We start from the raw sequence: 13,788 nt of genomic DNA, 5'->3' as shown, positions 1-13,788 counted from the left end.
GAATGCTCACTTGTGTTCTATTGGCAAAAATCGAATTACCTAAATAAATATTCAATCTTTTTGGATAGAAATGTCTTAGCAGTCTTTGTAAGAATTGAAAACAGGGGTTTTCCAATCTTTCCTGACAGTTTAACCCGTTTGGGGTTAAAACTTAAAAAATAATGCCTTAGTAACTTATTGCGTTAATAAAAAAAATCGGTTCATTAAGGTGAAACAGTTTCGAATCAATCTTCTAAGATTGCACTAAAACTTCAAGGGTACTAATCTCGTGAAGAAACCATCCAACAATAGTGCACTTTTTATTTTGGCTTTGTGCACAAGCAAAAAGCTTCAACCTAGAAGATCAAACCGTTTGCCAACTATTTATCTAGTTTATTGCCTTTGAAAACATGAGTAGGGGCACAAGTCGGCCATTGTGACGGCCATTTTTGGAAGTGCTTTGAAGTCTTATTGACCCCAGAACACCGACAAATTAATTAAAGAAATAGCTAAAACCCACCATCCTTAGCAAACAGCATTGCACGTATTTCTCGATAATAATTCATAATAATTTACGGTGTCTTTACAAAATCTAACCCGCACTGTAGATAGTCATGTGGAGTACGGGCAAACAAGTGCATACCGGGAATAGGAAAGTGTTAGGAATGTGAGGATCTTTTCAGAGTTCGAGGGAACATTTATCTATTGGAAGTTGTTAGGTTCATCATAATCGTAGTGTGGAACTGTTGACATTATTAGTAGGTATAGTAGCAGTAGTAATATTAGGTATTAGTGACAGTTTAAGTAGAAGTAGCAGCAGTAGATAGATATAGTGGCCAATTATTTAACCTAAAACAACTGAAACCAACAAAATTTTATAAAACTATCAAACGAAGTAAAAACATAAGTCAAACAAAATAAATACGATAACAAAAAGAAACAAACCGACAGAATAAAAGTTAATTAGCGAAAGAAAAAAATGTGCACAACATCAGTTGAAGTTGGATATCAAGGGTACGGAGATCAACTGTTCGTAAACGATTCATTTGATAGATATATCTAAACGAAATGCATTGTACATCGGAGGAAGATGCCACTGTAGAAAAGATTTGGATTTCTTCAAAGCTTTTATTCAAATTTACGTGATACATATTGAACACTATTCGAGAAACTTATAATGGAATGTTTTATCTGATGAATACCATGATTTTGTTTAGTAGAATGCTAGTCCTCCCATGAATCACATGAATCGGTTCAATATAGTGGAACGCTTCTTTGAATAAAAGCTGAAAAGTTAATACTAGATTTCGTAGCAATGAAACAACCAATCAATAACAAGAAGGCGTTATTCCAAAATTAACAAGGAAGAAGAAAAACTAATTTCAATTGCAAGAAACAATACCTACGGTGACGAGTTTTACTCTAGATTAAAGAGTTTTATGCTGATTATGTTGGGTCAAAAGGGCTGCAGTCCGAGGATACCTACTCTTTGAAAATCTCTAATTGAGCTCTTTACAGTGTTCAAAACAAAGTCAATTGTAAATGTTCCTAGTCTATTCCAAACAAAATTCAGAAAAGTTCTATTCTACGTAGGCAAAAATGTAGTTAGTAAAAGTTTCATTTAATGAATTTGGTAAGAAAAATGTAATTAGATTGATAGAGATCTAGAACACTCATAATAGCTTTCATTAGCAGATTCGACGCATTACATATTGGACATAGTTACACTGCCTGTGATAAGTATGAACTTAATAAAAAAGTGTTGCAACACTCAGCTGAATATTGAATCACCTCCCAAAAAGTTTAGCATCACCTCAAAATAGGTACAATCACATTCGAACTTTCTATGCTATGTGGATCAGAATATAGAGCTTGCTTACAATTTATCATGCTGACTAGTGCCACCTAGCGGCGAAATCTCAAACCAAACTGCATGCTTTCCAGATGTTGTCCACTTTTTGAAGCCGAAAACTCACACTTTCTATCTTGTATAGATCAAAAGATTGCCTTCTGAATACTTGACTTTCTGAACAACTTTGCCGAAGACTCGATCTTTCTATCTTATGTGGCTCACAAGATAGAACATGCTTGAAATGTTTATTTTCATTTTCCCACTAGCGCCACCTAGGGGAAACATTTCGAACTAAACGGCTCTTTGAATGTCCTTGACTTTCTGAACAACTTTGTCGAAGACTAAAACTTTCTCTCACAAGGTGGAACTAGTCAAGAATGCTCAATTTTACATGCTCACTAGTGCCACCTAGTGGCACAATTTCGAACCAAACTGCTTACCTTTCGGATGCCCTTGATCTACTTAACAACAAAACAACTGTTATGAGATGATGCAAAACTTTTCGAGGTGATTCAATATTGAGCTGAGTGTTGCAATACTTTTTCAAGCGAGTCCGTATTTATGATGGGTGGTGTACATGCCGAATAGGATTCCATGGTGTATTTAATTATTTCTCCTGAAATGAATGCCGTATTTGTAGTGATTGAGCTTCTATTGATACATTTTTAATGCGAGACTATTTTTTTTGTTCTCGTCGATTTTAAAAAGTTTGAGAATAAATTCTATAGTTTTTTTGAGTTTCTAAGTCCGAGTCATGATGTTGTGATCTTTGGTTTTCCTCTTCAAGATAACTGTTGTATTGATGATTAACGAATAATGATTTTATATTATTGAATAATGATGGACCTTGACCGGATATTCATTGAATCGCTATAAACCTATATTCATTCTAGCTCATTGTTGTTTTTAATGCTTGAATTGACAATGAAAGCAATTATTTTGCTTTTATATAGCTGTAGTTTGGATAGTTTAAAGAGAAGAAGACTATAAAGGATATTTATAAGCCTACGCACCTCTATTTTCAAAATTACAGAAATGAAAAACGTTGTAGCGCTACGCATTGTAGTAACAATTGATTTATACATGTGCTCTGCATTTGATTATACCTACTGATTTTCTACTATTATCTTTTAGAACGGTTTGTGAAAATTACTCAAGAGTTTTGCTCTCTTCCTTTCTCATACCAAAATACAAAACACAATATTTCTCATCATAATCCAAAAGATCATGATTGTTTACTCTAAAAATTGGTGTGTTCAACGAATAATTCAAATTATAAACAAACCAAACACTATACTAAGTGAAAATATTACGAATTGAGCCTTTGTTGGTGGACTGTCGATACTGAGGTTGAGAAAATGAAGGGAAATAAGATTTTTTAAATTTGTAATTTTCCTACCGAATTTTCGTAATCATTGTCAGTGGAATCGCAACAACAACAACGGTTTCTTAGCAACGCACGACCAGCTTTTCTGTAATTTGTCAGGGGGGAACACAAACACAAAGTTGGTTGAGTTGATTTTTTTTTTCGTTTCAGATATGGGTTGATTAAAAATTTTGAGAGGGAATCATTGTAGATTAAAAATATGAATTATTAAAAGGGAAAGGACAAAAAATTTCAAAGCTCTCTACGATTGAAGATCAATCAAGCAAGAAGACCAAAAGAAAATCAAATACTTTTCAAAAGATACTGTTTGTACATTGTTCAACGTTTAACAGCAGAAAAAAAGCCATTCGAATAACACATTCATTAGAAGGGTTCAATGCAAATGAAAGCAATCAAAATGTTTATCTTGAACCAAGATTCAAATATTCAAAAGTAATTTGATATTTGATGATTAAAAAAATAATATCTTAAAGCAGAGAAGGTGAAAAAGAGAATGAATAATGTAACGAACAAACGTAATTATTCGACCAAAACGGAACCAAAAAGCCTTAATTGAAGTTTAAATAAATTTCGTGTAATTAAGTTCTGCTGTAAAGCGTCTATACAGATGCCTATTGCTCCCAGTGATTTTTTTTTTTGTAATTCGATTGATCGAATTTTACAGCAATTTGGAGCATCATCGCATTCTATTTTTTGCGCGCATAATTTAATTGTCTTCAGTGCTGTAAATTGGAGTCTGGAAAATCGTTACAAATTGGAGCATTTTTGGGTGGGCTTACCTGAGCAGTCGTGTGATATAGTCAGGCCAGTTGTCGGGGAACATGACCAGGAAGAAGCCGACGGCTATTAATATAATACCCGCCAGCTTCATTCCGGCAAAGTGCGCTCCGTACAGAACGATGTCTAACGCTGTTGGGAAAATAAACACGTCGATTATGCTACTTAGACAAAATATTCGAACCGCGGTCTAACAAGGGTCAGTTACCTGCCGAGACTGGCACGGCCGTAATTAAACCTAGTGTGACGAACATGTTGTACGTAACGGCGCTGCTGAACTGCGTCAAGATGTGGAACACTGCGGGAGTGAAAAGTATTAGCTCCGGTTGTCTTACACCATTGCACACAGGAGTAGTTTGGGCCCATCATGGCCAAAACTGTTTTCTGTCATTATTGGTTTTCCTATACTATAAAATGAACTAATAAAGGTTATATCCTAAGCTTCAGCATACTATCAGTTATGTCCAAGATTTATGGTGGGATCAAAATTCTCAATAGAATTCAAATTTGAAAACATGGCCATGAAGCCATTCTAGTTACTCCTCTGTGCATCATCCATTTGGGCGACAAACTTACCCAACAGAAGTATGCTGGCCATCAGCAGCACGATCCACGGTAATGTCTCCCAGGGCATCACCTCGGCACCGGTGAAGTACAGCGCGATGCAGACTGGCCACAGGATGGCCGCGTTCAGAAAGCCAATGATGGAGAAAGTGAACGCAATTTGACCGACCGGAGGATCACCCATCACCTTACGAAACATTACCTAAGTGAGCGAGAAAAAAGAGTGTAAGTCCAGTGAGGGAAGGTTGTCGATGGAGTAGCAGAAGAGCTTTAAGTTACCTTAAATACTGCATATCCGGCGGCAGCAAGTGCTGCCAATACAACTCCACCCAACGTTGGGCTACCCGTAATTCCGTCCATGTATGCCAACAAGGCGATCCCGGTGTCGCACAGGATGACCGCGACGATCTAGAATTATTTATAAGATGGAATTATTTCAATGTGATAAAAACACATTAGGACTTGGGAAGTCAAGAGATTCTTCTTCTTCTTTCTGGCGTTACGTCCCCAACTGGGACAAAGCCTGTTTCTCAGATTAGTGTTCTTATGAGCACTTCCACACTGAGAGCTTTCTTTGCCGATTGACCATTTTTGCATGTGTATATCGTGTGGCAGGTACGTAAATACTCTATGCCCTGGGAATCGAGAAAATTTCCTTCACGAAAAGATCCTCGACCAGCGGGATTCGAACCCACAACCCTCAGCATGGTCATGCTGAATAGCTGCGCGTTTACCGCTACGGCTATCTGGGCCCCAAGAGATTATTTTGTGTAATTTAGGATCATATAAAAATGATCATGGCACAGTAAATGGCTAGGCTTGTCAATAAAATAAAGCTCTTTGGGTGTCCGGCCTTTTGGCCGTTTGGCCGAACGCCATTTGATCGAATGCCATTTGGCCGAAAGGGTCGTTTGGCCGAATTACGAAAAAAAAAATAAACTGGTTACAACGCGGATGTTTAAGATTCTTAGGTATTGCCTAATAATTGATCAGCTAATTAATTAATTGACTACGATGATGGAACGTCATGTTTGTCACTATAAAAGAGCTCCAAGAGAATGATAAAATTGATCCGTTAATTTAGGACGAAGTTGTGAGCTCCACGCAGTTTTTTTTAACGATTTCATCAGAAGTTTTTTCTTCTTTTAAACATAGGCTATTATTTCGAGTTATACTGGTTTCGCTATTGTTGGCAATAATGTAGCTTGTATTTTAATTGGGAATTTTACCTTCTTTAAATTGTCGGCAGTTCTTTGTAGTTATACTTATACTATCGCCTCTCCACATCTTGATATCGAAGGGACTATCGAGATAGGGAGAGATCGAGACAAAGAACAAATTTTTGATGAATACTAGATTGAAAAACACTCCGTTGCCAAGAAAGTAATACACAAACAGACGTCATTTTGTGCTCCTAATTTGTTTTGAATCCCAAAACATTGGTCTAGTAACCTTCGATATTGGTCATATCGACATACGGAGATAAAATTGAGAACGAAAAATCAACAGAAACACATCGAGATATGGAGATATCGAGATATGGAGGATATCGAGATATGGAGAGTGAAAATGTATGCAGACTGAAGGGACTTATGAAACCATCGACATAGGGAGAGATATCGAGATGTAGAACATCGAGATGTGGAGAGTCGACTGTATAACGATTATTTGCATCGCACTTGCTTTAAATTTTATAAGAGATTTTTCCTTCTTTTAATCATAGACTGTTCTATCAAGAAAAATAAGTATTTTTATAGTTGAAATATAGGGTCATAAAGCGTTCATGGAGAATTTTATTCAAAACATTTTCTGTAGTACAAAGGTTAACTTAGGTGAGATGTCATTCTCCTCCAATATTAAGATTGCAACGTGTCAAATGGGTTCTGCACCGTGGCTTTAAGTATAGAAGTAAACCAATTGACTTGGTGAACTATTACCCTCAATAAAACTTAATGTTTCATCGTTGTGAATAGAAAAAGCCAAAATTTGTGATTACTAGAACTATGAAATAATTTACTTAGTACGATAAGAGGTATCGAAGCAATCCGGTCCTGCAGAACGACTAATAAGTTGTTAACAACAAACACAATGCGAAAACCTCTGCTGCCTACATATAGGATGTACTTTTTTCAACACTGAATATTTGTTAAACTAACGCGGAAGAGCCAATTACTTGTGTATCAATGATAATTATCCTTCTTTAAGCATAAACTAAAAAGGTTCTTTGATATTGAGCTTCGAAACTCATTATAATTGCATGCCAACTGTACTGCCCATAACTGCATACCAGTCACATTCGACATTTTTGACAATTTCTCGTTAATACCGTGGAGAGTCATCAAATAATGTATACTTTCGACCAAATTACTAAAATTGTTCTAGAAAATTCGAAAAAAATACCAAGTTGTTTTGTCACATTGGTAATTATAACCGCATAACAGTCACATTGAGATTATGTATGAGCCTCGTAATGTAATAGCAAACAAATTTATATCAGAATTGTTTTCTGAATATACGATAGGGTGCCGGTACCAATGGTTGTAGTGTACCAGTAGATTGGACTATGGAATAAAACGTACATTTTTCGATAAAAACGATTTTTGGTGGATAGATCGCCTCTAGTTTAGTCGATTTGTCAAATTTCAGCTTATTATCTTATCAAAAAGTCATATAAATAATTAAGTTTACGTAAAAAATTGGCTCCCTTGCAATAATAGTAGCCGTCGTGTTCCAGATACACGGTTGGAAGCAGTTTTTAAAATGGATGTATAAAAATGAAGAAAAGCCGTAGAGATGATCTTTATGCTTCATTCGAAAGATATTAATTGCTGTTCCGAGGGAAAAATGTTAAATCTATGTCAAAATTTACCATTTTGTTTAAAATTCATTGCATCAGTCCCGAACGTCTACTACTGGAGCACTAGCGCAACTACTGGAACACGTGTACCAATAGTGGCTCAAGCGATTTTATGTTAAAAAAATAGTTTTAACACTCTTTTTATATTTTTCCCATATAGTAGAGGTTGAAATCTTTCTGTTGACGCCAAAAGATCTCTGTTAGGGCTTTTCGTTATTTTGTTATGATTTTTTATAGCTTAGGTAGTCCACTAATGGCACCGGCACCCTATACGATAAGAGCTGTACAAAATTTCAGCCTCAAATAAGCACTGTTGAGTTCCTGGTAATTTTTATAAACTTTAGTGTCTTTCCGTACTGCCATAAAATGCACACTTGGTGTTCCATTTACTCAATGCCTACTTTTGTCAAATGTTACAAATATGCACTTGACCACGACATAAAAATTAACAAGGCAGGCTCTTCACTGATGTAAATATCAAGTTTGATTGTAAACATCTGACGTCACTCCTATCGTACCATATACCTTCCGGACCACTAGATCATTTTTTTCGCAAATTTGTTCGAGGTAGATAGGAATGACGTCGTCAAGTAGCTGTCAGTTTTCGGAATATATCACCTTCTTAAATATAGTACACCGTGCACTTGACCAAAAGGCATTCGGCCAAATTACCCAGAATTCCCCTTTTTGTGGTCCTTAGCCTCTTGCTCAGCAACTCCTATCCGTACCTCCTCGCGGTACTGGCCGGGGTACGACTAACTTTAGGGAAGATCGGGTAACCATTCCCGGTGGGAGCTTTAGTCGTAGGCTGACAGGGAAGGGGGGTTTGCTTGTGCAAACCTGGAGCGTCTGTACTTCATATTAGTTTCGGCTCACAAAAACGTCTGTTCCCCATGTCAGGGGCGGCTGATCATCGTCCAAGTGCCAGAAAAGGACTCTAAGCTAAACTGCGCACTATGGCCCTCCGATCAAAGACCACAGCGACGGAAATGGACTAGCGATTGGAGGCTCGGAACGTAGAAATGCAAATCTGTCAACTTCATCGGAAACACACGTATACTCTCCGATGTACTGAAGATCCGTGGTTTCGGCATCGTAGCGCTACAGGAGAGTGCTGGACAGGTTTGATGTTGCGAACGTTTTAATCTACCGGAGCTGCGGCAACACAATTGAGCTGGGAACAGCTTTTATACTAATAATAATAAATCTTCGAGCTGTTTAGAAGAATACCTATAAGTAAATGAAAAACCGAATTCAGTACTATACCATTTAAATCCACTAGAGTTTGTATCCTTTGACAGATACGCGTATTGCGACCTCAACTGTAAGGCCGTCTTCAGTGTCGAGTCTAGTACACGACACTGAAGACGGCCTTACAGTTGAGGTCGAAGTACACGTACCTGTCAAAGGATACAAACTCTAGTGGAATTAAATGGTATAGTACTAAATTCGTTTTTTTCATCTAGCTTTTATAGTGATGGGTGATATGCAGAAACGCGTGATCGGGTGGTGGCCGATCAACGAAAGATTGTGCAAGTTGAGAATTCATTGCCGATTCTTTAACTTTAGCATAATTAATATGCATAGCCCACGCTCCGGAAGCACTGATGATGACAAGGACGCACTTTACGCACAGCTGTCCTTTTGCAGGGAAAGCATTAACATACTGCAAAAATACATAATTTCTGCAGGTAAACATCAAAAACTTCTGGGAATTTGTTCAAATTTTATAACTTAGGATTTTATTCATATTTGCGTGTGTCTTTCCTTTTTATTCTTCTTCCCACTTTCCCTAATGTGTGCGGATTTTTAATCTGATTATATCGACATCTTCTTCTTGTCTTAGAGCTCGATTAGTTGGAGTACTTAACGCATGCGCATAGTTAGTTTGCTTGTTTTCCACTCACGGACCCTTTCAGAAGCTGCGATGAATGCCGCCGGAAAAGCAGGATTCCGGATTTAGTACATTGAGAATGATGGTATTGCGACTACCACCCCAAATACGGCAACAAACTGCGACTATTTGGATTTACCTCTTGATGAGGGTCGCACGCCGAAAATCACATGCATCGGTGACGGATTACGCTGTTGACGACGGTGGGGATCGTCGGGGGCTTCACATGTGGCCTGTCAACGTGCTAATAGAAATGGTGGTGGCCGTTCTATTGGAACGGTTTGCTCCCTCCCGACTTTCCCATCAAACTGGGACTTTTGAACGCTGAAGCATGGGGTCGAGAGTAGCGTTTGGCGAGTTGATGCGGTGAGCCGAGCTTGGGCCGTAGATAGCTAGACGCAGATCCTGGATAAAAACGGCTGTTCGACCATTGACAAAATTCTCCACACAACAACAAAAATTCCCAATTGCCTTTCTTATTTCACAATCGCACACACAAACTAGCTTGACCGCACTTAGCCTCTTGACTTAGGTTATTTAACTTTCTACACTAACGAAAATGAACAGAAAGTAACATTAAATTCAATCTAAAGAGACTTCTCACATTTTCAAGGAATTACCAAATTAAACACACCGCGACACTTAATAATTATTCTCGCACTCTCGCCTCTTTCACGGTGCAGGTCAAAATGGACGAGTAGAAATTCTGAAAGTCCTCACATAAGGTGTGATTTTACATCTTCGTGGACGGAAGTACGTATAATTACCGAAGTAATTCAAACAACAATCCTCATCAACTACGAATGTGAATCGATTAAAGCACTATCTTTTTTGCTACCATTCCATTTGAATGACTTGTATTGTTCCGTCTATTTTTGAACTCCGATCTATTTTTAATGATCGTAAACATTCGGGCTTGAACTTTGAACCTTGGGCTTAGTCGTGTTTCGGGGTGCAGTGACAGGGACATTTATTTGATATACACTGATAAAAATCCACACGTTTGACCCGTGTGTTTAAAATTATGGGTCGATTCATGAACGTCTATATCGATTTGTTGTGATTTTCTTACGAATTTCGTGTGTGTTACACATTCAATTAATTAGTTTTGCTTCATAGACTGATTCATCAACCGACAACATGAATTCCTGAAGCTTTTTATTTCAAATTTGTTTGCGTCAACCTATGTGTGCATAGATTATCACCCAATACGGATGCAATGTGTTTAACTTGTTATCTTGTGTCATGGTCATCATGTTCAAGTTGGTCGATTTGAAATCGATGAACTTGTTGTCGATTTCCGTGTTCCAAAATTCTAAATTGTTAGTGATCAGCCCATAGCGAACTAAATTGCGGTCGGACCTTGTGTCAAACAACAGTCATCATCATGTTCCAAAGAGAAGAAGCAAATTCTGAAGCTGAAAGTGTTAGAGGAAAATTTGCGGATTCGTTTTTCTTTCTATTAGTGAAGATGTCCGAGTGAAGATGAAGAGTTCATTCTAATTTTCTATAAATAAAATGCATTACTTCCAGTATTGGATATAATGTATGGTGTTGGAGAAAAATCGGATTCCACTAATAAGCGCTTATGCCGACACTTAAAGTGGCGAACCGTCCTAGTTTGTTTAAAAAACACAAAAAAATATAAGTCACGATACAAATGGTGGTAGGTCATTTGGCATAAAGCCGTTTGGCATAATGGTCGTTTGGCATAATAGTCGTTTGGCATAATGAGTCTGAAACCAAGAATTTCTTAAGACGACATTCGATTTTACGTTTCTATTGAATCTCTCTGATGATAACAAGCTTGTTATGGAGTTAATTAACACATGCTCTTGAATAAACTGAAGTATATTAGGAAAGTTATTTCCAATAGTATTTTATTATTTATCCATAAACTAACCTTCTTTCAAATATTAATTCTTCTTTTAAGATCCGCTATTGGAATATTTTTTTGCATCGAAAATTTTGATATATTTTTTCCCTTCTTCCAATAATATACAGTGTTTTTGATGTACACTTCCAAAATTAAAATTTATATTAAATCATTCAATTTTCTTTCAAAAATATGTTGTTCATTTGAGTTATGCTGTGAGAAGTTTTTTTGCGTAAGAGTCTTAAACATTTTAAACTAAAAATAATCTGCTCTCTTATATAGGCTATTTTTGCATTATGCTGCCATTATAGATCTTGGGATAAGATTTTGGAAATAAATTTTCCCTTCTTTAACCAATTAATTTTCATCATGTGTTACATCAAAACTGGGACAGAACTTGATCTGCATCGAAATATTCTATGAGCTTTCCCTTTATTAATAACTGCGAACTTTCATTGCCAATTTATTATTTTCAAATATGCATATCGTAACAAGCTCAAAGATACTCAATGTTCTGGGATGTGGAGAAAACTATTTATCCGAAAAGATCTGCCACCTGACCCGTCATGAGTTATTTTATTATGCTTTTTAATGTCACTACATTTTTTGACATTCATAGCTTGGAATATATCTGAACAATCACCACGCTTATTGAGAACCTACAAAAAATGTTTTGTATGGGCTCGGTGATGGTGATCTCGATAAAAACTTCGAAAATGCCGATATCCATTCTAAGTAAATCATTATGCCAAAGGGTAATTATGTCAAACGATCATTATGCCAAACGACTTTATGCCAAACGACTTTATGCCAAACTACCTGACGCCAAACGACTTTAAGCCAAACGGGGTACAATCATACAAATGTGTAATAACAAGCATTAAACGAGCTCACCAGTTGGTAATCCACTCTCGACAGAACAGTCACAATTTCGGTGTAAACACGCATAAGCTTAGATATAAAACAACTCCGATGGCACACGAATGAAAAAAACACTCGAAAACCTAGAAAAAAAAACACTCCGAGCGCGCGTAAAACGAATCAAGCAGCTTGGGCCTCCGCAAAGCACTCCTCTTGACAGGCGCGTCCATTTATCAGTCAAAATCAAATCCCTTGTTAAAGTCAAGAGATGAGTGTTAACCGTGATAAAGATAAAGTTATTCGTGCATCAGAATCCAAGTCCTGACTTCTTTGAAATAGAAAACTAACAAATTTTTTATCGTAATTGACATCGTTTAAGCATAGGGGAGCAGAAACTTCAAAATTTGCATCAGTCTAGTGTTCATACTCATGCTCATGCTCAACATATATTGCGAAAAGGCTTTTTTAACATTTGTGTGTTATTGAATACAATATGAGAATATTGCGAAAAGGATTTTTTAATATTTGTGTTAGCGATATACTAAGTAGGAGTGGAAGGGTATGCTATGCCGTTTTTGTACGAAATTATACTCGAAATTTCGCGAAAATCCGTTTGTTTTCAATATTCCTCGGAGATATTTTTACAATTTGACGAAACTAAACGAAACCGTAAAATAAAAATTCTGCTTGAATGAGTTCCGTGGAATTCCGCGGAATTTCGTTTCGAAGCATGTTTGATGGAATCATTCGGTATTTTACATACCCTTACTATTCAGAAATATCCGAAATATCAAACTGAGGGTACCGTAATCCGGGGACAAATTGATCACTATTTCACAACTTTTTGCCATTTTTCCTTCCGAATTCAAAAATAGTCAAATTTGATTTTGTAAAATCAGTACTTCATTGATCTCTATCAGATTATGTAATCGATTTTTTATAAAATAAGATTCAACATTTCATAACATTAGTTTTAATATCAAAAATTGAAAGTGACACATTGGGGCGAAATTGATCACTATATAAAAAAGCATATTTTAGAATGTAAAATTTCCCTATCTACTAAATTTGGGTCTCTTGATTCTGAAAATTATGTCAAAATTCTTACATTTCATGCATATCATCATTTTATTGCAAAATTAAACTTTGTGAATCTGCATAATACGCCTAAATGTATGCAATTTCCTTTGAAATGAGCACGTTATTCAACAATAACAGTTTTATGGGCAAACAACTATTTTTATAATCGTGTAGGATTTCAAAAATGTAGTAGTGCTTCGTGAAGCCCAAGCAGGACAGTTCGGTTTTGCGTCGTCCGATAGATTTTGCTCACGGTTTCGCGCGTGTTTTCGTCGCCGGGGATTTTTTTCCCTGTTTTGAAGCGTCTTGCTGGGTAGGTATTTGGGAAGGCCGAAGCAAGACGGTTTGTTTTCGGGACGCCAAGAAGTTTTGCTGTCAGTGTCAGTTTTGTGTTCAGTCGAGAATGGATTACCAACTGGTGAGTTCGTTTCATGCTTACGATTAGGGTTACCAGACGTACTCTTTTTAAAGTACATGTACTCTTTTTTGCCTTAAAAATTTCTGTACCGTAATCCGGGGGCAAATTGATCACTTTTTCACAACCTTTTGTCATAATTGTCTTTGGTAATCAAAAATTGCTATATTTATTTCGGAAAAATCAGTACTTCATTGATCTCTATCAGTTTGTGTTATCGATTTTTTATGAAATAAAATTTAACAT

General features: G+C 36.7%; 1 protein-coding gene across 2 annotated transcripts in view; it reads right to left on the bottom strand.

Annotated features, from left to right (window-relative positions):
- LOC5576358 (putative thiamine transporter SLC35F3) overlaps positions 1-13,788 on the bottom strand; it is a 224,260-nt gene that overhangs the window by 16,116 nt on the left and 194,356 nt on the right. Inside the window, exons 6-10 of one of the 2 annotated variants that reach the window (XM_021837605.1) lie at positions 4,839-4,967; positions 4,572-4,761; positions 4,204-4,293; positions 3,998-4,127; positions 3,231-3,303 (exon numbers count right to left, since the gene is read on the bottom strand). In XM_021837605.1, the coding sequence (XP_021693297.1) occupies positions 3,231-3,303; positions 3,998-4,127; positions 4,204-4,293; positions 4,572-4,761; positions 4,839-4,967 (612 nt within the window). The remainder of the gene's footprint in view (positions 1-3,230; positions 3,304-3,997; positions 4,128-4,203; positions 4,294-4,571; positions 4,762-4,838; positions 4,968-13,788) is intronic. The other variant, XM_021837606.1, reaches the window with a different exon arrangement.

The sequence above is a fragment of the Aedes aegypti genome, chromosome 1 (genome assembly GCF_002204515.2).
Source record: "Aedes aegypti strain LVP_AGWG chromosome 1, AaegL5.0 Primary Assembly, whole genome shotgun sequence".
NCBI lineage: Eukaryota > Metazoa > Arthropoda > Insecta > Diptera > Culicidae > Aedes > Aedes aegypti.
This window is presented reverse-complemented; position numbering and strand designations above follow the sequence as displayed.